At 35.6% G+C, this 27,419-nt stretch overlaps 1 protein-coding gene across 2 annotated transcripts; it reads left to right on the forward strand.

Moving 5' to 3' along the window:
• LOC123648629 (general transcription factor IIH subunit 2) lies at positions 1 to 27,290 on the forward strand. Of its 2 annotated transcripts, none has more exons than XM_045566558.1 (16): positions 1 to 29; positions 3,071 to 3,157; positions 4,080 to 4,157; positions 4,488 to 4,524; positions 4,730 to 4,816; positions 5,792 to 5,842; positions 6,170 to 6,224; positions 9,874 to 9,979; positions 14,982 to 15,072; positions 15,285 to 15,372; positions 15,899 to 16,006; positions 18,263 to 18,326; positions 19,581 to 19,684; positions 20,247 to 20,349; positions 23,135 to 23,174; positions 26,853 to 27,290. In XM_045566558.1, the coding sequence occupies exons 2-16, from the start codon at positions 3,102 to 3,104 to the stop codon at positions 26,970 to 26,972; spliced, it is 1,188 nt and encodes a 395-aa protein (XP_045422514.1). In that variant the 5' UTR covers positions 1 to 29; positions 3,071 to 3,101; the 3' UTR covers positions 26,973 to 27,290. The 2 variants fall into 2 exon arrangements, with proteins under 2 accessions (XP_045422514.1, XP_045422515.1); XM_045566559.1 differs by lacking the exon at positions 1 to 29 and adding an exon at positions 42 to 69.
• Positions 27,291 to 27,419: the final 129 nt, after the last annotated feature.

Below are 27,419 nucleotides of genomic sequence, written 5' to 3' on the forward strand. Positions count from 1 at the left end.
TCCGGCACAGTCTCGTCCTGGCAGTACCGGTGAGTGTGCGGTTGGAGGTCTGCGCCGCGTTGAGGCGGGGTAGGGCGCCTGGGTATCTAGGCGGCTAGGAGGGGCCTGGGAGGCCGGGACGGAGCAGAAGTACCCCAGCCGGCCTCCTAAGGAAGGAGGGTGTGAGGGAGCGTGTGAAAGGGGAGGAGGGCAGCTTTCTTCTGGGGAGCCGCAGAGAAGCACTGGGGGCTGCAGTCTGGGGCATAGCTCTCCCTCCCTAAGTCAGAGAGCGACTTTTGGGAATTGTGGTTTAGCGTTCGAGTTTGTGACCTGCCGCCAGCTCTGTGGCCTCGAGCGAGTTAACATCTGAGCCTAGAGTTCCACACCTGAAAAACAGGGACAGTAATCACCCTTGCCTGTCTCACAGTGATAGCATTTTGAGCTCATGAAACAGGAATCATACCAATGGGCTTATGCTGGGGAATGTGGCTTTTCTGGGGTTGTACTCCAGGAAACGATCAGCGATATTTTAAGAAGATAGACTATTGGGAAGTCATAGGCCATTGGAGATTTTTCCACCTCCTGTCATGTCTCTGTGATTGATTTCCCATTGCAGGCAGCTCTAATTAAGAAGTCTGTGTATACATTGGGCCCAAAGTCTAGCTTCCAGTTTCTACTCATTGGTTCTCACTTTGTTTCTGAACCTCAGAGAATAAATACTAATACACTAAATACAATTTAATTATTGATGTGATGGATGGGAATAGCCACATTTTTAAGAATTTGAGTTTAAAAACATGGAGAACATTATGCAAGGTTTTCCTTTTTTTTCTTAATTTTTTTATTAGAGACAGTCTCGCTCAGTCGCCCAGGTTTGAGTGCAGTGGCCAGATCATAGCTCACTGTAACCTCAACTCCTGGGCTCAATGGATCCTCCTGTTTCTGCCTGCCACATAGCTGGGATTACAGGCCTGTGCCACCATGCCTGGGTTAATTTGAAAATTTTTTTTATAGAGACAGGATCCTGCTGTGTTGCCTAGGTTGGTCTTGAATTCCTGTGCTCAAGAGATTCTCCTGGCCAGGCGCGGTGGCTCACGCCTGTAATCCTAGCCCTCTGGGAGGCCGAGGCGGGTGGATCGCTGGAGGTCAGCAGTTCGAGACCAGCCTGAGTGAGACCCCGTCTCTACTAAAAATAGAAATAAAAATTATCTGGACAACTAAAAATATATATAGAAAAAATTAGCCGGGCATGGTGGCGTATGCCTGTAGTCCCAGCTACTCGGGAGACTGAGGCAGGAGGATCGCTTAAGCCCAGGAGTCTGAGGTTGCTGTGAGCTAGGCTGACGCCACGGCACTCACTCTAGCCAGGGCAACAAAGTGAGACAATGTCTCAAAAAAAAAAAAGAGAGAGAGAGAGAGATTCTCCTGCCTCAGCCTCTCAAAATGCTGGGATTACAGGCATGAGCCACCGTGCCAGCCAGTTTTATTTGTGAAATTCACAATAAATACAGAAAGTACAGTGAGTATCAAAATGTTTAATTTACTGCCTGTATACTAGGATGCTACACTCATCATCAAATGTACAAGGTACCTACATATTCAGGGTGTTGACATAGCAAAGATGTTCAAATTATTGTTGCTTCTAATTACTTCAGAATATTAAAGTGGATCATCAGATTGCCTGAAACAAATGAATCTCTTGCAAAACCAGGGATGGATTTATTAATTCAATGGTGAATATACAGAATTTTACCTAATGACATCTGATCATAGCAGGTGCCACAGAAAGCAGGGATGCCTTAGAAGCAGTCTCCAACTTGTCAGTAGGTTTTAGCTCCAGAAGTCCATTTGTAGGTAATTTCTTTAGATTTTTAACTATGTTTTTCTATAGAAGCAATGATATAAATGGAGAGTAAAGTCTTAGTTATGGTCCTCTTCACAAAAATTAATCTTTGCCCCTGCCAATGACAGGGAATATGCTTTTGTTCTTAATGTCTTACCACTTAAAATTCCTTTGATCTCAAATTTATGGAAAAAGGAAACTAAGAGGTGGGTTGGGAAGGGAGATTACATTGGGGAGGATGGAAGTGTGGGATTTTATTACTCGGTTATGATTAATGGGTTCCCCCCACACCCACCAATATCATTCCTAATTATTAAAGAAGTACATTAAAGCGTGAAGAATTGTGGCTGGGTGTCGTGGCTCCTGTCTGTAATCCCAGCATTTTGGGAGTTTGAGGCAGAAGGATTGCTTGAGGCCAGGAGTTCAAGACCAGCCTGGGCAATGATAGTGAGACCTGGTCTCTACAAAAGATAAAAAAATTAGCCGGGCATGGTGGATCACTTGAGCCCAGGAATTTGAGGCTGGAGTGAGCTATGATTGCTCTACTGAACTCCAGCCTGGGCAACAGAGTGAGACCCTATCTCTAAAATTAAAAGAAAAGGAAAAAAATAAAGAAGCAAAAATTCAATCATCCTTAATCCTATCATCCAGACAAAACTCTTTGTCCTATTTGTCAAATGACTGAATAAATATTTCCTTTGTCTTTTTCTTATAATAATTGAGGTCATACTGTGTGTTCAATTTTGTGACATTTTTTGGAATTATGAGGCATAAACATTTACCGACTTATAAATAATAAATGTCATTAGAAACTTTTGATTGTGAGAAAATTCAGATATACACAAAAGTGGAGAGATAGGACAATGAATCATAATGTATCTATCACTGTTATAATCATCAATTGTGGCTAATCTTGTTTCAGTTAATTGCATACCCACTTCCCATAATTCTGTGGTCTTTCCTGTAATACATCTCTGAAGCAACTTTGTTTTTTTACCAGTTTGTAGAAAGATGCTTGTTTCTATTGGTGCCAAGTTTTTACATTCTTTCTTGGAAATGGGAAAAAGAATACCATGAGGATTTTGTATTTTTTTCCAACAATTACTGAATAAACTACAGAGCATAAAATGACCTGGTGTTCTTATTTTTTACCTTTATATGTTTACTCTCTCTCTAATTTTCAAATTTAATTGGATATATTTTGTAACAAACATCTTTAGAAAATTTGTGATCGAATTTTTTTTGCAGATTATTGAATAATAAAATACTTTTTAAAAAAATGGATGAAGAACCTGAAAGAACTAAACGGTGGGAAGGAGGCTATGAAAGAACATGGTAAGTGGGGCATTATTATCTTCTCTTTTCTTTTAGAAATTGTCTTTTTTTTCTTTCAACTTTCTGGAAGTACATTTTACATATGCTAAAATTCACCCATTTCCAGTGTACAATTCAATGATTTTTTTAGAAAATTTACTGAGTTGTACAACCATCACCATAAACCCGTTTTGGAACATTTTAATCATTCCAATGAGATCCTTTGTGCCCATTTACAATTCATTTCAGTCTCACCTCCACCCCTAGGCAACCACTAATCTACTTTCTGTCTCTATATAGATTTGCCCTTTCTGGACATTTCACATAAATATAATCATATACAGTCATGTGCTATTTCATTTAATGGTGGATCATATATATGAGGATGGTCCCATAAGATTATAATACTGTATTTTTACTCTCCCTTTTCTATGTTTACATACACAGGTAACTGACCATTTTGTTACAGTTGCCTACAGTATTCAGTACAGTAACATGCAGTACAGGTTTCTAGCTAGGAGCAATAGATGTGTAGTAGGCTATACCATTTATGTTTGTGTAAATACACTGTGATGTCTATACAATGACGAAATTGCCTAATGACACTTCTCAGATCATATCCCTGTTGTTAAGTGACACATGACTCTAATCTGTGGTTTGTTGTGTCTGGCTTTCACTTAACATTAGTGTTTTCAAGGCTCACCCATGCTGTAGAGTGTATTAATAATTTACTTTTTTATTGCTGAATAATATTCCATTATATGGTTACATGACATTTATCTGTTCACCAGTTGTTGGACATTTAGATTGTTTATAATTTTTGACTATTATTAATAATGCTACTGTGTAATTCACATGCAAATCTTTGGGCATATGTTTTCATTTCTCTTGGGTTAATAATCATTTTAGCTTAGCTTTTTAAACAAATAATTATTGCTTATAGGGAGATCCTTAAAGAAGATGAGTCTGGATCACTTAAAGCTACAATAGAAGACATTCTATTCAAGGCAAAGAGGAAAAGGTATGTAACCTCTTTCTAACTGTGTTACAAAAGGTAAAATACATTCCCTTAAACCTTTCTGTTCATCTGTAAACACTCCTCACTACTTCATCTCAGCTGTGTTTCTGGGAAACTGACCTGTAGCCTTCTGAATAGAGGGAAAGAACTAGCCACCTAGCCTTGCCTCAGCAGGGAAATGGTCTTCAGGGACTATCCACAATGCCTATAATTATGTGTATTCCTTAAGTTAATAATTAACTTCACTAAAAAATGCAGGTTAGTTGGAAAGTTGTATTGATTTTTTTGGGTAGCATGTGGTATTCCATTAAAATGTTCGTATAATTTTAACAGAGTATTTGAGCACCATGGACAAGTTCGACTTGGAATGGTATGTAATTATTTTTTCTTTTACTGGTACAGAACTACTTTGGATTAGAGAAACAGTCTGGCTTGATAGAATAAATAATAGTAAGACAACAAACTTTTAAAAATAATATATTAAAATATATGCATAGAATACGTGACTATTAAATACCATGTTTACTTCTCAGTCCAAAATGTACTTGAAAATTGTCTTTTTTTTTTCCTGGTAGATGCGCCACCTTTATGTGGTAGTAGATGGGTCAAGAACAATGGAAGACCAAGATTTAAAGCCCAATAGACTGACATGTACTTTAAAGGTATCATTTAAATTGATACTAAATCATTTAAATTTATACTAACATCACTTAAATTTTTACTAAATGTGGGAAAGAACACTGAATTCTAAAAAACATTTTTAAAGAACACAGTAGTTTTTTGTTTTATGTTTTTGGTTAATACAAAGTAAAGCTGTGTAGAAGTACTGCCAGATCATTTAGGGAAATGGTAAGCCAATATAGCTAATTATTTATGTTTTTTATTTCTACTCCCCTACCCCAAGTCAGGATCTTGCTTTATCAGTTATCCCTTTTCTTTTCTTTTCTCTTCTCTTTTCAATGGTGTCTCTGGCTGTTGCCCAGCCTAGAGCACATCATAGCTCACTGCATCCTTAAACTCCTGGGTTCAAGTGATCCTCCTGCTTCAGCCTCCTGAGTAGCTGGGACTACAGGTGTCCACCATGCCTGGCTAATTTTTAAAAATATTTTTAGAGACAGGGTTTCACTATGTAGCTCTGGCTAGTTTCGAACTCCTGGTCTCGAGTGATCTTCCTGCCTCAGCTTCCTGAGTAGCTGGGGTTACAGATATAAGCCACCACACCCAGCCCTTTTCTTTATTTGAATCTTCATTCTCCTTTGACTTACTTGACTCTTAACTCCTCATCTTACAAATACATTCGTATCCTAATTTATCAAAACCCATCCTCAATTCTGCTCATTCTCCCATCTCTGTCTTCATTGGATCTTTTCCTGTTTAGATTTTTTCTGACATGTCCAAATGGTTTCATCTTCTTTTAAAACCTAGCTCAAACAACCTATCTCATCACTCACCATTTCAAATTAAGGTTTTTACTATTTAGTATTTTTACTACTGAATATTTTTTAAAAATCGACAAGCTTAAAAGTCATGAGAAGGGATGCTTGATAAGTAGGTTTCATAAAACATTAATCAGACATGTTCTATGTGGTTGTTATTTTGCCCTTATCTAGTATTTACTTTTTGTTTTTTTTAAACAGTTGTTGGAATACTTCGTAGAGGAATATTTTGATCAAAATCCTATTAGTCAGGTATGTAGATAAGTGAATTCAGAATTAGATTCCTATCTTGCTGCCAAATATATTTTTAAAATATAGGGCATATATATGTGAGTTATTAATTAAGTGACCCAGATTGTATACCAGTTTCTGGTACATTTATCAATGAAATGCATAATAACTATAAAAGTTAGACAACGTACAGTGAACTCATAGGTAAATTTATTTGCCAAAAACACCATGAGAAAAAGTTTCTCACATGTTGCTTCTTTTGTGCTTATTAATTTATTTTAGTTATATAATTCTTATCAAGAGGAAATAGTTTGTTATATTAATAATCATTTTTGTTTTTATTTTGAGATTGGAATAATTGTAACTAAGAGTAAAAGAGCTGAAAAACTGACTGAACTCTCAGGTATGCATATAATTACCTTTACATGACTCAAGGACTTTGCTTTATTTACTCAACCTTGTAATCCTGTTTATATGGCTGCTTAATAAGTAAAGTGAAACCTTCCTGTATGCTCTCTAGGTAAAACCACTTAATAATATCTCCCTCACCATTAAACTCTTGGAATCTAAGGTTAACTGGTCTAAATTGAGTTCTGCATAGTGATCAATAGTATTTATTTAAGATCTATACATGCTTATTCTGAAAATACTAAGATAAAATTAATATAACCATTCATAAGATCCAGTTAATTTTAAAATTAAATTTTTAAAAAGTTAATCATCTGATTTAAAGAACAGAATGTGTGAAAATTGAATTGTAGTTATTATTATTATTATTGTTTTTTTTTGAGACAGAGTCTCGCTTTGTTGCCCAGGCTAGAGTGAGTGCCGTAGCGTCAGCTTAGCTGACAGCAACCTCAAAGTCCTGGGCTCAAGTGATCCTCCTGCCTCAGCCTCCCGAGTAGCTAGGACTACAGGCATGTGCCACCATGCCCGGCTAATATTTATATATATTTTTAGTTGTCCAGCTAATTTATTTCTATTTTTATTAGAGACGGAGTCTCGCTCTTGCTCAGGCTATTCTCGAACTCCTGACCTTGAGCGATCCTCCCGCCTCAGCCTCCCAGAGTGCTAGGATTACAGGTGTGAGCTTCCGCGCCCGACCCTGTAGTTATTCTTAATGAATCAATTTTGCTTATATGACATACCTAACTGAATTTTAGTCTCAAAAGATAGTAATAGCTGTTTTTATTTGCTTTGGTATATGTGCTGTTACAAATTTACATCACTGATTCTGTTTTATTTTCTTTGTAATACACTATCCCTTAAATCTGGTTCTTAACCTTTTATTCTCACCAACACACATAAGGGAAATGACATACTTTCTTCATTAATGGTTTTTTACTATGGTAGTAAAGTGTGAAATGTACCTTAGAGTGATCCATGAAACTCAGTTTTGAGTAACCAAAAAAAGAATCTCAAACTAGCTTAAAAGCAAAAGGGAAATTATTGGCTTATGTTCAAAGGTGGCCTGATTTCATATATAGTTGTTTTCAGGGATCTTGGCTTTGTCTGTCTTCATTTCTCTGGTAGATTTTCTGGGAGATGAAAAGATTTCTTTTGATAGCCTCAAGTGTACATGGCTCTCATAGTTTATAGCATCAGCACAAATCTAGGGAGGACAGCTATTGGCCCTAATTATGATCTGCCCATCCATGAGCAAAGTGGCCGGGAGAATGAAGTATTTTGTTGGTAGTCTTGGATTACATGCCTGTACCCAGAGCAGAATAAAAGCAGGGTCAGTACCACATGGGCTAAGCAGGATCATCATATGGTGGGGGAAGGAGAGTTCCCCCAAGGAAGGGGTGTAGGATCAACCTCATTCCTCTTGCCATCCCCCACTCTAATAGCAGTCTTCTATAGACGCTAGTGAAGTCACATGTATAAAGATGAAAATCTGGAGATTCTGACAGGCTTCCTGAAGGCACCCTTTCTCCCTCTACTTAGACCATTGCCATAAACTACACTGACACTAATGTAGTATGCTTTTCTCCTATACTCACAACACCACGAGAGATTTAAAAAACATTTTGTATGATATGGTAGAAAGAGGAGTGGGTAGAGAACCAAGAGATCTAAGTTTGATTGCTGCTGGTCCTGCAATTAGTTAATGACATATCTTTGAGCAAATCATTTTACTTGTTTAAATTTGTTTTCTCATTTATGAAATGATGGATTTGGACTTAGGTAATTTTCATCTCTAAAATTTTATGAATCTCTAATACTTGCAGTAAATATTCAATATTTTGAATGGTTAGTATTTTAAACTTATTCAGATAAATATGAACTCTAGGAAGCTGCAAGTAGGTGAACAGACAAAGAAGACATTTCATACCAGAAAAAAACCCAGAAACTAAACTATTTTTTAAAAAAATAGTAAAAAAAAAAAAATAGATAAAAAAAAACAAACCCAATTCAATAACATTTTATTATTTTATATATTGTTAATGAGCAAAATGAAGTTTCAAAAGCAATATATTGCTTGCTGAACCACTGAGAAACAATACGGTGCTAATAGTCTTGTAAATTAATTAAAATTTTTTTTGAAAAGCATTAAAATGGTTATTCCCTGAAATTGGGAATGTTATGAAAGAAGAAAAATGTTCACTCTACAAAGATACACTTTGTAACATTAGGTGTAATAGTGACAGATTGAGAATTAACTCACATGTTCAATAGTATAGAGATACTTTGATGAATTGTATGGTACAATCAACTTAATGATATTTTGATTATTATTTATATTTATTTTGATTATTATTAATAGGAAGACAGTGCTGAAATAGAAAATGTTTAGAGAATACCATATTTCATTGAATCTCAGATTCCGTCTATTATGCCTTTATTTTATAAGCCATCAAGAAGGAAAAACCCTAACAGTTGAACTTTGACACAATATCAAATGATATGTGAATTGGTTACACTAGCTTCTTGGAAATTTGACTTATCTGTCACTTATTCCAAAGGACAATAAGCAGCAGTTTCTCCTTCCTTCCTTAATATTGCTAGGCAATCTTTTCAGATGTTATATCAGTAACAGACGATAACACAGCTTTGTCTATTTGTGGGAATCCTCCTTTCTTAGGTCTTGTAAAGAAAGCTTCTGCTTTCTTCCCCCAAGAAATTGCATATAATCTTCCATTAATGAATATTTGCTTCACTAATAATAAATTTAAACCTCGTTGCTGTGTTCCATGCCTTTATACATAAAATATAGCCTTTTTTATTAATAACCTTTCTAAAAACATTTTATTGTATTTTGTTTTTTTCTTTCTTTTTTTTTCTTCTTTTGAGACAAGGTCTTGCTCTGTTGCCCTGGCTAGAGTGCAGTGCCATCATCATAGCTCACTGCAACCTCAAACTGCTGAGCTCAAATGATCCTCCCTCCTCCCGAGTAGCGGGACTACAGGCGTGTGCCACCACGCCTGGCTAATTTTTCTATTTTTTGTAGAGACAGGGTCTTGCTCTTGCTCAGGCTAGTCTCAAACTTGAGCTCAAGCTATCCTCCTGCCTCAGTCTCCCTGAGTGCTAGGATTACAAAGCTTGACCACCGTGCCCGGCCCTAAAAATTACATTTTAAATGGCAATTAAATTTACCATGAATAGTACAATGTACATAATGCGATTGAAGCAACAACATATGAAGAGCTATTCGTAGGTTTTCACATGAGCAGACAGTGGCAACTGTCACAGATGCTGCCTAGCTGCCAGTGATTGTAAAACACATGCTGGTTTCAGAGATGTTAAAATGTGAAAATACGTGGGTCTTAAAAATGATGAAATAAATATTAAAAGTAAGAAGATTGCACTCTAGGTTAATATTATTTTAAAATATGTGTGCTAGTGGATAAAAAGAGATTATTTGTATTCTGTTTTTGAGTATGAAGTGAGACTACTAAATATTTCTGATAAAAGTGCAACTTGCTAGAAATATAAATTGAAGGGATTCTGTTATTTAACATCATAGGTTTGTAAATTTTGAGGGAAACATAAATTTTTACAATGTATATGTAGGATTTTATTGAAAGTGTATTACTTTATTTCTATTTTAGGAAACCCAAGGAAACACATAGCATCCCTGAAGAAAGCTGTAGATATGACCTGCCATGGAGAACCATCTCTTTATAATTCCTTAAACATAGCTATGCAAACTCTAAAGTTAGTATTTTACATTTATTATTTATAATTGATTTAGAAGTTCTTTGTATGAATTAAGTTAAAATGATAATATGTTAACATGGGTCTTCACAAACCCAACTATAACAAAATCATTAACTAGGAAAAATAACATATTGTCATTTATGATGTTTAGTATGATGTTTGTCAGCAATTTTTATTTCACATTTTAGTAGGTGAGGTATATCTGTAATGGTTTTAGAAAAATATTATTACAACTGTAGGCACTATCAATAATACAAAGAAATACGTTGATGGAAAAAATATTTTATTGAAATGGATTATATGTGGAATTTAATGTGGTATAATACTTGTGAGTTGGTTGTACCGTTATTAACATTTATTAATTTATTTTGTAATGTGTCTGTAAATTAATAGCACACTTTTCTAACAAGTTCAGATATGTGGAGTATAGCTAAGACCCCAAAGGATATATTCAAAATCGTTAAAGCTCATATATTTTATCTCTGGATAGTCTGCCTTGGCTCAGACTTTATACCTTTATATAACAGGTGTTTTTTTAGTTTTGAAGTAGAGGAGAAGGAGGTAACACATGTAATGAAGGTAAGCACAATAGCAGGGTCTACAAGTGGAAGCTCGGAGTGTAATGATGAAAATATAAGCAGGAAAGCTGTAACTAACTGATAAAATTGCTCCAGAAAGCATAGAAATCTCTAGCGTAGGTGAAAACAGCTCAGCATATCTTAAAATCCCACAAGCCATCATTTAATTATATGGCATACAAGATTAGTTTCTGATTATTATGACTATAAATCAATATGAGGATAAATGATAGCAGTGCCCCCTTTATCTGCAGTTTTGCTTTCCACAGTTCAGTTGTGCGTGGCACTAAAATATTACATAGAAAACTCCAGAAATAAACAATAAATTTTAAATTGCATGCCATTCTGAATAGCATGATGAAATCTTGCACCTTCCTCTTCTGTCCTGCCTGGAATGTGAATCACCCCTTTGTTTTGTGTATCCATACTGTATAGGCTACCCGTTCATTAGTCACTCAGCCTCCTTGGTTATCGGATGGACTGTCCAGGTACTGCAGTGCTTGTGTTCAAGTAACCCTTATTTGACTTAATACTGGCCCCAAAGCACAAGAGTAGTGATGCTGGGATATTATTATAATTGTTCTATTATTATTGTTGTTGTTAATCTCTTGCTGTGCCTAATTTATAAATTACACTTTATTATAGATATGTATATACAGGTATACTCATTTTACTGTGCTTTGCTTTTTTTGTTTTTTTTGTTGTTGGGTTTTTTTGTTTTGTTTTTTTTGAGACACAGTCTCACTCTGTTGCCCAGGCTGGAGTGCAGTGGCCTCATCACAGCTCACTGCAACCTGGGCTCAAACGATCCTCCTGCCTCAGCCTCCCAAGGAGCTGGGACTACAGGCAGATGCCACCACGGCCAGCTAATTTTTCTGTTTTTTGTAGAGATAGAATCTCACTCTTGCTCAGCTGGTCTCGAACTCCTTGGGCTCAAGTGATCTTCCTGCCTCGGCCTCCCAGAGTGCTAGGAGCCACTGAGCCCAGCTTGTGCTTTGCTTTATTGGGCTCTGTAGATACTGCATTTTTTAAAAAATTGAAAGTTTGTGACAACCCTGCATCAAGCAAGTCTCTTAGCACCATTTTTCCAACAGCATGTGCTCACTTTGTATCTCCATGTCACATTTTGGTAATTTTCACAGTATGTCAAAATTTTTCATTATCATATGTGTTATGGTGATCTATGATTGTGACATTTGATATTACTGTTGTAATTTGAAGGACACCACAAACTATACCCATAAAAGACGGTGAACTTAATACGTATCACCTGTATTCTGACTGCACCACCAACTGTACGTTCCATCTTCCTCTCTCCTCGGGCCTCCCTATTCCCTGAGACATAATATTGAAATTAGACCAATTATAATAATAACCCTCCAGTGGCCTCTAAGTATTGAAGTGAAAGGAAGAGTCTCAGTGTCTGTCACTTTAAATTAAAAGCTAGAAATGATTAAGCTTAGTGAGGAAGGCATGCCAAAAGTCAAGATAGGCTGAAAGCTAGGCCTCTTGTGCCAGTTAGCCAATTTGTGGATGCAAAGGAAAAGTTCTTGAGGGAAATTAAGTGGTGAAAGTGATAAAAATTATTTTAAATATTACTAAGGTGTCATAGGTTGATTTTAAAAATTGAACATCCCGAAGTGCAACCTGACCATAGTCTGTCTTTCTAGTTGATAAGCTGTATATTTTCCAGCCAGATCAGCCATGATCTGATGGTGTTTTATGTAGTAACCAGTAACAGACGTCACATCTAGGCTTCTCTCATATTTAACTTTTAGCTAATGAATAAACTATGAGAATTCTGAGGGGAAAAAAAGTGTTATTCCAGTGAACACACAAATGATAAGAAAGTGAAACAGCCTTATTGCTGATAGGGAGAAAGTTTTAGTGGACTGAATAGATCAAACCAGCCACAACATTCCCTTAAGCCAAAGCCTAATCCAGAGCAAGGCCCTAATTCCCTTCAATTCTATGAAGGCTGAGAGAGGTAAGGAGTCTGCAGAAGAAAAGTTTGAAGGTAGCAGAGGTTGGTTCATGAGGTTTAAGAAGCTGTCTCCATAACATAAAAGTGCAAGGTGAAGCAGCAAGGGCTGATGTAGAAGCTGCAGCAAGTTATCCAGAAGATCTAGCTAAGATCATCGATGAAAGGGGCTACACTAACAACAGATTTTCAATGTAGATAAAACAGCCTTTTACTGGAAAAAGATGCCATCTAGAACTTTCATAGCTAGAGAGAAGTCATTGCCTGGCTTCAACGCTTCAAAGGACAGGTTGACTCTTGTATTAGGGACTAATGCAGCTGGTGACTTAAAGTTGAAGGCAGTGTTCATTACTGTTCTAAAAATCCAAGGGCCCTTAAGAATTATGCTAAATCTACTCTACCTGTGCTCTATAAATGGACCAAGAAAGCCTGGATGACAGCACATCTGTTTACAGAATTGTTTACTGAATACTGAGATTTATTAATATCTACTACTCAAAAAAAAATTCTTTTCAAAATATTTTTCATCAACAATGCATCTAGTAGTCACATAGAACTTTGATGGAGATGTACAAGGAAACTAATGTTGTTTTCATGCCTGTTAATACAATATCCCTTCTGCAAACCACGGATCAAGGAATAATTTTGACTTTCAAGTCTTATTAATTAAGAATTACATTTTATAAGGCTTAGCTGCCATAGGTAGGGATTCTTCTGATGGATCTCGGCAAAGTCAGTTGAAAATCTTCTGGAAAGGATTCACTGTTCTAGATGCTCTTAACCTTTGTAATTCATGGGAGGAGATCAAAATATCAACATTAACAGGAGTTTGGAAGAAGTTTATTTCATGGATGATTTTGAGGGGCTCAAGACTTACGTAGAAGAAGGAACTGTAGCTGTGGTAGAAATAGCAAGAGAACTAGAATTAGAAGTGGAGCCTGAAGATGTGATTGAATGGCTACAATCTCATGCTTAAACTTTATGGATGAGCAAAGAAAGCAGCTTCTTGAGATGGAGTCTGCTTCTGGTGAAGATGCTGTGAACATTGTTGAAATGGCAACAAAGGATTCAGACTATGCCATAAACTTAGTTGATAAAGCAGTGGCAGGATTTGAGAGAACTGACTCTCATTTTGGAAGAAGTTCCATTGTGGGTAAAATGCTATCAAACAGCATCACATGCTACAGAGAAAGCTTTCATGAAAGGAAGAGTCGATGGATGTTGCAAACTTCATTGGTTGTCTTATTTTAAGAAATTGCCACAACTACCACAACCTTCAGCAGCTACTACCCTGGTAGGTCAGCAGCTATCAACTTCAAGGCAAGACAGCAAAAAAGATTATGACTCAGGTGATTGTTAGCATTTTTAGCAATAAAAGTATTTTAAAAATTAAGGTATTACATGTTTTTTTCAGACGTAATGCTATTGCACACTTAATAGGCTGCACTATAGTGTAAATATAACATTTATGTGCACTGGGAAACCAAAAAATTATGTGACTTGCTTTATTGTGATATTTATTGTGGTGGTCTGGAACCACACCTGAGGTATCTCCAAGATATTCCTGTATGGAAAAACATATAATACAATTAGCCCTCTGTATCAACGGGTTCTGCTTCTGTGGATTCAGCCAACTACAGATTATAAATATTCGGAAAAAAAAATGGTGCTGCGCTGAACAGGTACACACTTTTTTCTTGTCGTTACAGGATAGCAATGCAGGATAACAACTATTTAAATAGTATACATTGTATCAGGTATTATAAGTAATCTAGAGATGACTTAAAGCATATGGGAGGATGTACATAGGTTATATGGAAGTACTACTCATTTTATATAAGAGACTTGGACATCTTTGGATTTTGTTATCCTCAGGAGGTCCTGGAACCAACTCCCACCGACCCCCCCAACCAAGGATACCAAGGGACAAGTAGATATATAGGGTTCATACCATGGTTTCAGGCATCTACTGAGGGTCTTGTAATGTATGCCCTGTAGATAAGGAAGGACTACTGCATAGTCTTTAAGAAAGAAGTGTGTTACTATTGTTAATCCACACCTATACACTTTAAAGTTGATCCATATGATATTGTCATATTTCTCAGTGCACATTTTAGACTTTTTATAAAACAAACCTACTAGAATGTAAGCTTTGTGACGTCAGGAATCTTGCTGGTCTTCTTTATCAGTCTATCCCCAGAACATAAGAGAGTACTCAATAAATAATCATTAAATGAATCAATAATTTTTTTGTGTGTAGCTGATTTTTGAAAATTTACATAAAAATGTTTCAAATATACTCACAGTTTTTCCTTGCAGTGTTGAAACAAATGAGGTATTTTGTAGTCTAAATGTGTAAACCTATATGTACTATTCTTGGTAAATTTTTTGCTAGTGTAATTTGTTACACCTGATTGGAGTATATTTTATCTTTTTTTAGACACATGCCTGGACATACAAGTAGAGAAGTCCTAATCATCTTCAGCAGCCTTACAACTTGTGATCCATCTAATATTTATGATCTAATCAAGGTAGACCCAATAAATCAAGACCAAAGTTATAACTCTGTTGTTTTTTTTTTGTTTTATTTTATTATGCAATAGTTCTGTCACCTTGCAAAGTTACAACTCTAAAGAGAATTCTGTAGTGAATTCATCACTAGTTTTCAGGGCATTCTTTACTTTTCAAATATATTAATTCTTAAATGTTTTTCTCCTTTCCCTAAAACTTGGACTTTACGAAGACCCTAAAGGCAGCAAAAATTAGAGTGTCTGTTATTGGATTGTCTGCGGAGGTTCGAGTTTGCACTGTACTTGCTCGTGAAACTGGTGGTATATATCTAGTATCTTCAATATTTATTCATAATAACTGTATAAGAAATAATTTATTCATTAGGATGTTTTAATCTGTTTTAAGCTACTTAAATCAGTTCATATCTGGTAGTCCAAAATATGGACAATCATCTTAAATATATCATTGATTCTATAAAAAATTATCTCAGAATACAAGGAATTTTCAGTAGGTATGTTAGTGTTTTAGTTTTTTTCTTCTCTCACCCATGATGCTCCAGTGTTTAGAGGAAGTTTTATAACACCTGGAAAGCTAGACATTTCATTATATGTAATGCTTTGTGAAGGTTTCATAACTTGTCTTTAATGAAATTATAATAACAGTTCTTTCTAAAGTTGATTTAGAGATATTATTTAAATAAGGTTTTTTGAAAAAGATAATTTAGCTAAAATTGTTATTTTTAAAATGTACATTTTCAGATGATAAAACTTTTATAGAATTACATTGAAGTTATACTTCATTCTTAGGTCTGCAAGTCTGTTTTTTTTTAACTTTTCATCTTGCTAGGCACATACCATGTTATTTTAGATGAAAGCCATTACAAAGAGTTGCTAACACATCATGTTAGTCCTCCACCTGCCAGCTCAAGTTCTGAATGCTCACTTATTCGTATGGGTAAGTGTTTATTTTATGGCTTTTGAAAATATATATTTTGGTTCAATGTACACTTTGTGTTTTCATTTGCACAAGCTATCATTTTAACATTTAAGAATTTTTTTAACTTAAATGTTTTATGATTAGGAAAAATATGCTTATTGAAGTAATTTTGAAAAATATAGAGAAGTAAAAAGAAAATTAAAGCTTTCTGTAGTCTTGTCCATTAGAGAGCACTACTGGCTTTATTTGTTTTTAAGGCTAGGAAGGTATAAAGACACTGTGTTTATAGAGAAATACTTGTGTTAAGAAATTTTTTAAGGCTGGACTCAGTGGCTCATGCCTGTAATCCTCACACTCTGGAAGGCTAAGGCAGGAGGATTGCTTGAGCCCAGGACTTTGAGACCAGCCTGAGCAAGAGTGAGACCCAAAAATAGAAAAATTAGCCAGGCATGGAGGATGTACACCTGTAGTCCCAGCTACTCTGGAGGCTGAGGCAGGAGGATCGCTTGAGCCAAGGAGTTGGAGGTTGCTGTGAGCTATGATAATGCCACAGCACTCTAGTTGGGGTGACAGAGCAAGACCCTGTCTCAAAGAAAAAGAAAAAATTTTTTAAAAAATCCTCTCTACTGTATGTTCAAAGCAGCTATGTAATACAAACTGTGCAAAAACTAGAGGGAAAAACACCAAATTGCTCAAAGTGATTTTTTTTTTAAGTGAGGGAGAATAATTGGTTTTGGATCATTTTTAAATTTTTTAATTTACTTTTTACTAATTTTTTTTAATTTTTAAAATTTTTTTGTGGAGATGGAGTCTTGCTGTGTTACTCAGGCTCGTCTCCTACTCTTGGCCTCAAGTGATCCTCCTGCCTCAGCCTCCCAAAGTGCTAGGATTACAGGCATGAAGCCACCATGCCCAGCCTGGATCTTTTTTTTTTTTTTTAAATTTGTTTTCCTCTATTTTCCAAAAATTTTAAAATGAACACTTATTACATTTATATTGGAAAAAGGAATTGCTTTTTAAATGTAAAAAGAATCTCCTTGTTTAATATGCTTGTTTTTAAAATGCCAGTGAGATGGAATCCTTTTCTAAGTTGTTTTTGGCCATTTATATTACTGGTCAACCTCTCTTTCTTCTGTTTTTTCATCTGTAAAATGATATCAGTATCTGCCTCCTTGTGTATTGCAAGGATTGAGTTAATACAGATGAAGCATTTAGAATAATGTATGGGCTGGGCGCTGTAGCTCACGCCTGTACTCCTAGCACTCTGGGAGGCTGAGGTGGGCGGATTGCTCAAGAGTGAAACCCCATCTCTACTGAAAATAGAAAGAAATTAGCTAGACAACTAAAAATATATATTAAAAAAAAATTAACTGGGCATGGCGGCGCATGCCTGTAGTCCCAGCTACTTGGGAGGCTGAGGCAGAAGGATCGCTTGAGCCCAGGAGTTTGAGGTTGCTGTGAGCTAAGCTGATGCCACAGCACTGTAGCCCAGGGAACAGAGTGAGACTCTGTCTCAGAAAAAAAAAAAGAAGAATGTGTGATGGAAATACTCAGTATATTTTAGGTATTATGTAGGCTAATCTTTTTTGATTTACTGATATATTTCCTTAGCCCATTTTAAAGTAATTATTTAAATTTATAATTTATTCTTCAAATTGATTTGTTGGAGTCCTTTAGGAATATCAACCGTGTCTTAATTACCTGATACAAATATTTTTCTAGTTGGTTATTTACCTTTACTTTTATATATTTGTTTTGATATACAGATTTAAAATTTTTATGTGATGAAATCTCTTTTTAAAATTGTTTCTGATTTTCCTGGACATGTTTTCAAAATTTAAAATTATATATGGAAAACAAATTACATGAAAGGTTTGGCATTCCAAAATTTTAAATGCAGAAGTATATGCTTAAAGTGAAGGTGAACTATGTAATATTAGCTTCAGTTGTATCAGAAACCATGTAAAAACTATAAACTTTTTCTTTTTAAAAAGGAGTGTAAATCATCATTAACTTACAGAATATAGATATGAACTTCAAATTCTGAGGTCATGTGTAAAGACAGTTCTTTTCCCAATTTCCTCTACTTTTTCTTGTAGCTTGGAATTATGGTCAGTTTCGTCATGCTATATATAATAAGCACATCTAAGAAGCAGGAAAGAGATCTTTTATACAACTTTGTTGGCTTTTTGATAGGAACATTTTTAGGTTCCTAGTTCTGTAATTCTGTTCTTTTCTTGGAAAAAGAAAGTAATACATTTTTCTTCTATGAAGGATTTCCTCAGCACACTATTGCTTCTTTGTCTGATCAAGATGCAAAACCCTCTTTCAGCATGGCGTAAGTAAAGACCTTGAAAGCGTCAGTGATAATGATTTTACATTTTTAATTCCTTCCTCTAAGTTATAAACTAAAAAGATGGGCTTGAAATGTCATGGCTTTTATAAAAGATTACCTTCTATGTAGCTGTAAAAAGGAATGAAGACTCTATATTTCTATGGCATAATCTTCAGAATATATTACTAAGTAAAACAGTAAGATAGAAGTTTGTAGTCTCTAAGAAGAGGGTGGAGATGTGAGTCGATACACATACTTGTTTATGTTAATAAAAACGATAGTAATGGACATAGAAAGTAAAAACTAAAACTAAAAGCTTGCTGTGGTATTTGTATATAGAAAGGCAAAGGCATAGACACTAGACTTTTCTGAATATGTAGTCATGAGTCACTTAACAATGGGGATACATTCTGAGAAATCCATCATTAGAGGATATCATCATTGTGCAAACATCACAGGGTGTACTTATACTTACAGTGGTTGTTATAGCCTAGGCTCAATGGTATAGCCTATTGCTCTCAGGCTACAAACCTGTACAGCATGTTACTGTACTGAATACTGTAGACAATTGTAACAAAATGATCAGTATTTGTGTATCTAAACAAATCTAAACGTTGAAAAGCTACAATAAAAATACAGTATTATAATCTTATGGGACCACTATTGTATATGTGGTTTATTGTTGACTGAAACATTATGTGGCACATGATTGTACTTCGTTTTAACATTAAAGCTTTATGTTTTACATAATTAATATAAGCTAAAACTAAATTTAAGAAAGTAATTCTTGGGCCGGGTGTGGTGACTCACGCTTGTAATCCTAGGATTGCTTGAGCTCAGGAGTTGAAGACCATCCTGAGCAAGAGTGAGACTCCGTCTCTACCACAAACAGAAAAAATTAGCTGGGCATGGTGGTGCATGCCTGTAGTCCCAGCTACTCAGGAGGCTGAGGCAGGAGGATTGCTTAAGCCCAGGAGTTTGAGGTTGCTGTTAGCAAGGCTGCCACCACGGCACTCTAGCCCGAGCAACAGAGCAAGACTCTGTCTCAAAAAATAAATAAATAAATAAATAAATAAATAAATAAATAAGAACATAGTGTAAGTAAGCTATAAGATGTACTAACAGATTTCTAAATAGACTTTTAACTAGGTTTTAAAATAGACTCAAGATTTTAAGATCAAGATAGCATACTTTCTTTAGCTCTAACTTTTTATATCTTTATATATCACCTTTTTAAAGTAATTTTTTCCCCCACAGGCATTTGGATAGCAATACTGAGCCAGGGCTTACATTAGGAGGCTATTTCTGTCCACAGTGTCGGGCAAAGTACTGTGAGCTACCTGTTGAATGTAAAATTTGTGGTAAGAAACCAACTATTCATTATTCAGTAAATTAATCTTGAATAACTTCTTATCTATATTGTTGCCAAAATAAATGTAAATACAGAGTTTTGCTTGTTTTTCAATTTAATCCGTGCAAAGAGAAATAGATTACTTTTTACATTGAATACCTAGTACTCCACTTCCAAGAATAAACATGGCATTCTAGAAGTTTCCCGATCCTCTTTCTGAAAAAAGTATATGCTTTAAAGGTAATGCAATTAGATCTAATAGATATCTTTCCAGCTTTTTACCTTTATAAAAAAAATATATATGTAGAATGAGGAACTAAAGTAATAGAATTGTAGAATTTTATTTCTTTTATAAGTAAGCAAATAGCCCAAGACAGGCCACACACTTAGTGACAGAACTAAGGCTCTATCTTTGAATCTCCTTTTATGGCCCCGGGTAAACTGAAGAAATGAATACCTGCCATCCTAAAAGAACTTGAAAATATTTAGCCTAAGTTTTATCTTATGGCTTTTCAGCCATTGCCTTTATGTGGATTGGGCTATGAAACATGTCTCCCTGCTTTATGTGTTAGGTCTTACTTTGGTGTCAGCTCCGCATTTGGCACGGTCTTACCATCATTTATTTCCTTTGGATGCTTTTCAAGAAACTTCCCTAGAAGAATATAATGGAGAAAGGTATGTGAGTTTTGATTAACTTATATCTGTTATATGTGGTAAGCTAATGTTTGAATAGATTGTTACTACCTTAAAAAAGATAGTCATATTAACTTGGACAAAAATACTTCTAATATAGAAAATGAATTGAAGAATGCCTTGGTTATGACTGAAATGACTCATTATGAAACAGATCTGGATCTCCAGAAATCTGTTAATTTCCCTAAGCCCACCTATCGATAATAAGACCGATGGTGTACTGATAAATTAGCTCTCTGAAAAGTTTAAAGGAAAAAAAAAGCCTCATTGGTAGTATTTGCTGATTTCCATGGTATAAATACTCCCACCATGGCCAATTTGTAGCTACCAACTAACAACCAGCCCTCAAAATTCCTAAAAACATATTTAATAGTTGAGCCAGTACAATCCAACTCTAGCATACCACTGAAAATAAGAGGCTGGCATTACATAATTAATCTAAACCCGTAAGTACTTTAATTGGTGCTATTCATGTGAAATCTCACTAATAAAGTCTGAAGTCGAACTGGTCAATCTTTTGTAGAATAGTTTTTGGGAGATAAAGATTGGCTACTTTTAAGAACACCCAGGATTTAGGAACCATGTTAAAGGCTTACTGGCTAGCAGACAATTATGTATCCATCTCCTTGCTTTTCACACTTAAAAAATCATTTAGAAGTCATTTCATATCAGCATACCTAGATCAATCTTGTTTTTGAAATTGTTGCATATATTATGGATGTATCATGGTTTATATAACCAATTTCCTCCTATTGGATAGTTAAGATTATTTCTTTTGCTATTAACAAATAATGCTTATGTCTGTATCTTTGAACATTAATGCAAGTACAAATGCATGGTAAATTCTTAGAGGCAGAATTGCTGAGTCAAAAGTTATGTATGTTTTGTGAACTTCGATAGATATTATAAAATTGTCCTTCCAAGAGGTTTCATTTACTGTTTTCCCTCAGTTGGCCAACATTAGGTATTATGAGAAACTTTAGCCAGAACTGACAAGTAAAAAAAAATCTCATTGTTTTAGCTTGTATTTATTTACTTAGGGATGAGGTTTAGTATAGTAGAAATGAAAAACCCCATACTGTAGAAGGTTTGGAAGATAGAGTTGAAGAAATATCCTAGAAACTAGAGTAAAAGGTATAAAATAAAGAGGTGCAAAATAGGAGAGTAAATATAAGAAAACTGGTGGATTTATCCAGAAAGTCCAGTATCAGAATAACATGAGAAAAAAGAAAAGATAAAATGCAGAGTAGAAAATCGTCAAAGAAATAGGTCAAGGAAATTTTCTACTATTGAAGGGCAGAACTTTCTAGATGGAAAGGGACTGTCAAGTGCCTAACATACTGAAGGAAAGCAGACCCACACTGAAGTACATAACTGTAAAATTTCAGAGTAGGCAGCAAAATACCCTAAACATTTCCAGAGAGGAAAATTAAGTCACATGCAAAGGATCTGGAATTACAATAGTTTGGCTTCTTATCAGCAATACTGGATGCCAGTAGAGAGCAGCCACCTTCAAAATTTAGGGTGAAAATTATTACCAACTTAAATTATATACCCAGCCAAGCTGTCAATTAAGTGTGGGTAGAATAAAGACATTTTCAGACTTGTAAGCTCTCAAAAAGAGATTTTCTGGAGAAGCTCTGGAAGACCTCCCAGGTGATTCAAATGAACTGAGAAAGAGAGAGAATATAGGATTTAAGAATATGTATCTAATTCAAAACAGGCTAAAGAAAGCCCTAGGATGATAGTAAGAAAAGATCCCAGAAAGAACTGTGTGTCAGATATGGAGAACAGTCAGTCCAGTTTGGAGTAGGTCAGAATGCTCCAGGAGGAGATGTCACCAAGAGAATGAAAACTGTAGAATTCCTGATGTATGTTAACATACTGAGAGGATATTTAGATTGTTCAGGGAAAGGTCGGGACTGAATTAGTGTTAATTAGATAGGAAACTAAGCCTGGGAATAGCAATACAGTTATTAACTCTAGGAAAAAAGTGTTTTAAAGAGAGGAGAAGTTACATTACATGGCTCAGCTGAGGATGTTTATATAGGCATAATAAACTAGACATTGACTACTATTCGATCCAAAATGATGATGTAATGATATAGAAAGAATTGAGAATGACATTACATGTATAATATACGTGTATATACTATTGGTTCAAGAGGATGAAAGAGAATTCTCATCTTTTGTAGTTGGAAGTTGATAGCCAATACCTATGAAAAACCATGAGGAAGCACTTATTGGCAGAAGTAACAATCAAATAGTTAAAAGTTTTGAAAGTGCTTCTGAGAAGCTGGAAATGAAGTAGGGGAGGGTATACAGGGAACTGACAATTTTTGTCATAAGTTTTGAGAACTTCTAACTCTTTAAACCACTCCTTGAAAATTAAGCCATTAGACATCCATTATATACAATAAATTAACTTCTGTCCATCTAGAATTGTATCGGCTGTCCACCATCTTTAGAAGAATTGAAAGATAGTAACTCAAATCATTTTCTGCAGGGCTTAATTCTCTTACAGAATCTCAGTTGAGAAAGCATGCTCATATTTAGCCTTAATAAAAATAAAAACTAAATTTTGGGCTGTCAGATGACCTTGGTATATACTGTGGAATTTTTAAAACTTATTGATATTTTTAACTCTCCCAAAAGAGTTTAATTGTAAAACAATTACTTATTCATTAAAGGATTCTAGTTATTGAGATTCTACTGAACTATTTGAATGAGTGAATTTAAAAAATTACTCTTAAACTGTCTTTTTCAGATTTTGTTATGGATGCCAGGGGGAATTGAAAGACCAACACGTAAGTTCATTGGCTCTCTAAGTTTTCAATAGGTTGTTAAAGACCAGGCTCATATCAGGTTATTCCTCCTAAAGATAATTACAGTAGGTAGCAATAAAATGGGAACAAAATAGTTTAAATAGTTTTGTTATTCTGATTCTAATTCTGCTATGAAGATATTTTAGTACTTTGTCTTCAGTTTTCAAGCTAAACTGCATTTAGTTTGGAAGTATTTAAGATTTTTTCTGCATGTTACACTTTAGGATTAAGTCATCATTTAAGGTGGCCACATATTAAAGGTGATTCCTCCATTGTGCCAATGGGAAAATATTTTTTAAATTTTGAAGAGGGCCAATTTGAATATAAACTTGTATAGATGCAAATAATATAGATGACTATCTATTTTTAACTTTTTTATTAATTTAGTTACAGATCCATATTTAAACTGTACTTTATAAACTCTGTAAAATATTAATTACAAGTATTGCTTATTTATTCCACTCTCACATTTCATAAAACAGTTTTATTAAATTTTATATATCTCTGACATCAGTAGCTTCATCTTTACTAGAACCACGTTTTGAATCATTTGACAGTTTTTAAATAACACCTCATCTTTACTTTTGTGTTGAGTTTTAGTGATTTTTGAACTTGAGTTGTGATGCTGCCCTGGAAAGTTTATCCCAAGGCATAAATACCTGTATTTATAATGCTGAAAGTACAATGGGTTGTTTTCCTTTTTATTTGTCTTATGTTTGTCATTTAAAGGTTTAATTAAAAGGGAATTATAACTTTTGAGATTGTGAGGCCATTCCCTAAGAATAACTAAACTGTTAAATTTTTATGCTTCTGTTTTTAATTAAGTCAAGTGACCTCTCTAAGCATTCAGAACTATTTTTTTTTTTTTTTTTTTTTTTTTTGAGACAGAGTCTCACTTTGTTGCCCGGGCTAGAGTGAGTGCCGTGGCGTCAGCCTAGCTCACAGCAACCTCAGACTCCTGGGCTTAAGCGATCCTACTGCCTCAGCCTCCCGAGTAGCTGGGACTACAGGCATGTGCCACCATGCCCGGCTAATTTTTTTGTATATATATTTTTAGTTGGCCAGCTAATTTCTTTCTATTTTTGGTAGAGACGGGGTCTCACTCTTGCTCAGGCTGGTCTCGAACTCCTGACCTCGAGCGATCCACCCGCCTCGGCCTCCCAGAGCTAGGATTACAGGCGTGAGCCACCGCGCCCGGCCAGAACTATTTTTTTTTTTTTTAGAGACAGAGTCTCGCTCTGTTTCCTGGGCTAGAGTGAGTGCCGTGGCGTCAGCCTAGCTCACAGCAACCTCAAACTCCTGGGCTTAAGCGATCCTCCTGCCTCAGTCTCCTGGGTAGCTGGGACTACAGGCATGTGCCCACCATGCCCAGCTAATTTTTTCTATATATATTTTTAGCTGTCCAGATAATTTCTATGTTTAGTAGAGACAGGGTCTCGCTCTTGCTCAGGCTGGTCTTGAACTCCTGAGCTCAAGCGATCCACCCGCCTCGGCCTCCCAGAGTGCTAGGATTACAGGTGTGAGCCACTGCGCCCAGCCAGCATTCAGAACTATTAGGTCATTAAATATGAAATGTCCGATTTTGAATCCAAAGTTTAGTTTATTATATCTCAAACAAGAAGTGATACAATTAATCAAAGTATGTGCCTAAACTATCGACACAGTTTTACCATCTTAATGGTAGCTTGCTTATGCCAGAAGCAAAAAAGCAAGTAGCAATGAAATGATGAAAGGCATTTTCCACAGCTTGTTGAGAATTGAATAACTTTCCTTGGAAGAAGTGGTCCAAAGCCTGGAAGAAGTGGTAGTCAGTTGGGTGCAAGGTCTGGCGAATACGGTGGATGACAGAGTTTCCAAGTCCAGCTTCTATAGTTTGAGCAGTGTGTTTGTGTGACATGTCGACATGTGTTTGTGTGAACATTGTCTTGCAAGAGGACTGGCCTGTCTCTATTGACCAATCTTGGCTGCTTAAGCCCAAGCATCCTCATCATTTCATCCAACTGGTTGCAGTAGATATCTGCTGTAATCGATTGACCAGGTTTCATGAAGCTGCAGTGGCTAATACCAACGCTGGACCCCCAAATAGACACCATTAGCTTTTTTTGATGAATATTCAGCTTTGGACTGTGTTTCAGCACTTCATCTTTACCCAACCAGTGTGCCAAATGCTTGAGATTGTCAAAAAGAATCCATTTTTCTTTCATCACACGTCACAATGTGGTGTAGAAATGGTTCACCTTTATGTCGTGACAGCAAAGAAAGGCAAGCTTTGAGACAGTTTCTCTTCTGATGCTCATTTAATTCATGCAGTACCCATCTTTCCAGCCTCTTTACCTTGCCCATTTGTTTCAAATGGTCTAATATTGTTGGAATAGTAATGTCATACCTTGCTGCTAATTCACACGTAGGTTGAGTTGGATTCGCTTCCACTACTGCTTTCAGCTCATCATTATCCACCTTGTTCTCAGGTCACCCAAATGGCTCATTTTCAAGATTAAAATCACCAGAATGGAACTTCTCAAACTATCAACATACTGTGCCTTCATTAGCTACATCCTTCCCAAACACTTACTGAAATACTTTAGGTGTCTGCGCTGCATTGGTTCCATGATGGAACTCATATTCAAAAATAGCATGAATTTTTTACTTATCCATGATTTCACAAAAATTGCTCTAAAAAATTTGAAAGATAATCACAAGCTGAAACGTGCATTGGAAAGAACGAGGATGTACCTTCATAATACAAAAAAAAAAAACCAAACAAGAAATGTCAGAGATAACAATTGTCGAATATAGTACTTAAGGAAATCAGACATTCCGTACTTAATAACCTAATCGCACTGGTTTCAAGCTCATCTGTCTTCCCCCAAATAGTTCCTTAAAATGAAGTAATTGAGGCCAGGAGCAGTGGCTCATGCTTTTAATCTCAACACTTTGGGAGGCTAAAGTGGGAGATCACATAAGGGCAAGATTTTGAGACCAGCCTGGGCAACATAGAGAAACCCTGTCTCTACCGGGGGGTGGGGAAACCACCACAGGAAAAAAAAATGAAGTAATTGAGAGTGTACTATAATAGAATAGACTTTAAAGACTCAAAGACAGCTGGGCGTGGTGGCTCACACCTATAATCCTAGCACTCTGGGAGGCTGAGGCGGGCGGATCATTTGAGCTCAGGAGTTTGAGACCAGCCTGAGCAAGAGCGAGACGCCGTCTCTACTAAAAATAGAAAGAAATTAGATGGACAACTAAAAATATATAGAAAAAATTATCTGGGCATGGTGGGACATGCCTGTAGTCCCAGCTACTTGGGAGGCTGAGGCAGGAGGATCGCTTGAGCCCAGGAGTTTGAGGTTGCTGTGAGCTACGCCGATGCCATGGCACTCTAGCCCGGCAACAGAGTGAGACTCTGTCGCAAAAAAAAAAAAAAAAAAAAAAGACTCAAAGACAAAGTCATTCCCTCATTTCTAAGGGGTAATTTTGGGGAAAATCACCTTAGATTTGAGAATATATAGTACATTGGATGTAATAAAGTAGATAGGTAGGTGGGGAAAAATTGATAGGGATATAAAAGAGCAAAGCAATTTGAATGTTTTCTAGTTATGCTATACTTGACTTTTGGAAACTACTTTTATTTATTCGCTTTTCCTCTTTTCACTGTAGGTCTATATTTGCACTGTGTGCCAAAATGTTTTCTGTGTGGACTGTGATGTTTTTGTTCATGATTCTCTACACTGTTGTCCTGGCTGTATTCATAAGATTCCAAGTCATTCAGGTATTTGATTCCAGCATGTAGTAGATATTGTATGTGTTAAAAGGAAAGTTGCAACTGTAAATAAAATGATTCTTTAGAAGAATCTTCTTTTAAAACATGAGTAACAATTTAAGAAACTTTTTGCTAAGAAAATACAGTATTTTTTTAAGTGTTTTATTTGTATCTTGTCACAGAAATGCCTGGAATTCAATAGTACTTGATTCAATTTTGTTTTTTATTATTTTGAGTTACGTTTTCAAAGTTATTATGCATTATTATGTATAAATTATTATAATAATTAAATTGATGTGATAATTTTATTTTATAATTAAAATACAAAATCTTTACGATTTATATTTTAATTCACTTAGCGTAACAAGAAAATTGAGTATAAGTGTAAATTCAGTAAAAGATGAAATTTAATCAATTATTAGGAAATTAATACATATACGTATGAAAATTAATTATTAGGAAAT

This window comes from Lemur catta, chromosome 12 (assembly GCF_020740605.2).
Source record: "Lemur catta isolate mLemCat1 chromosome 12, mLemCat1.pri, whole genome shotgun sequence".
Taxonomy (NCBI): domain Eukaryota; kingdom Metazoa; phylum Chordata; class Mammalia; order Primates; family Lemuridae; genus Lemur; species Lemur catta.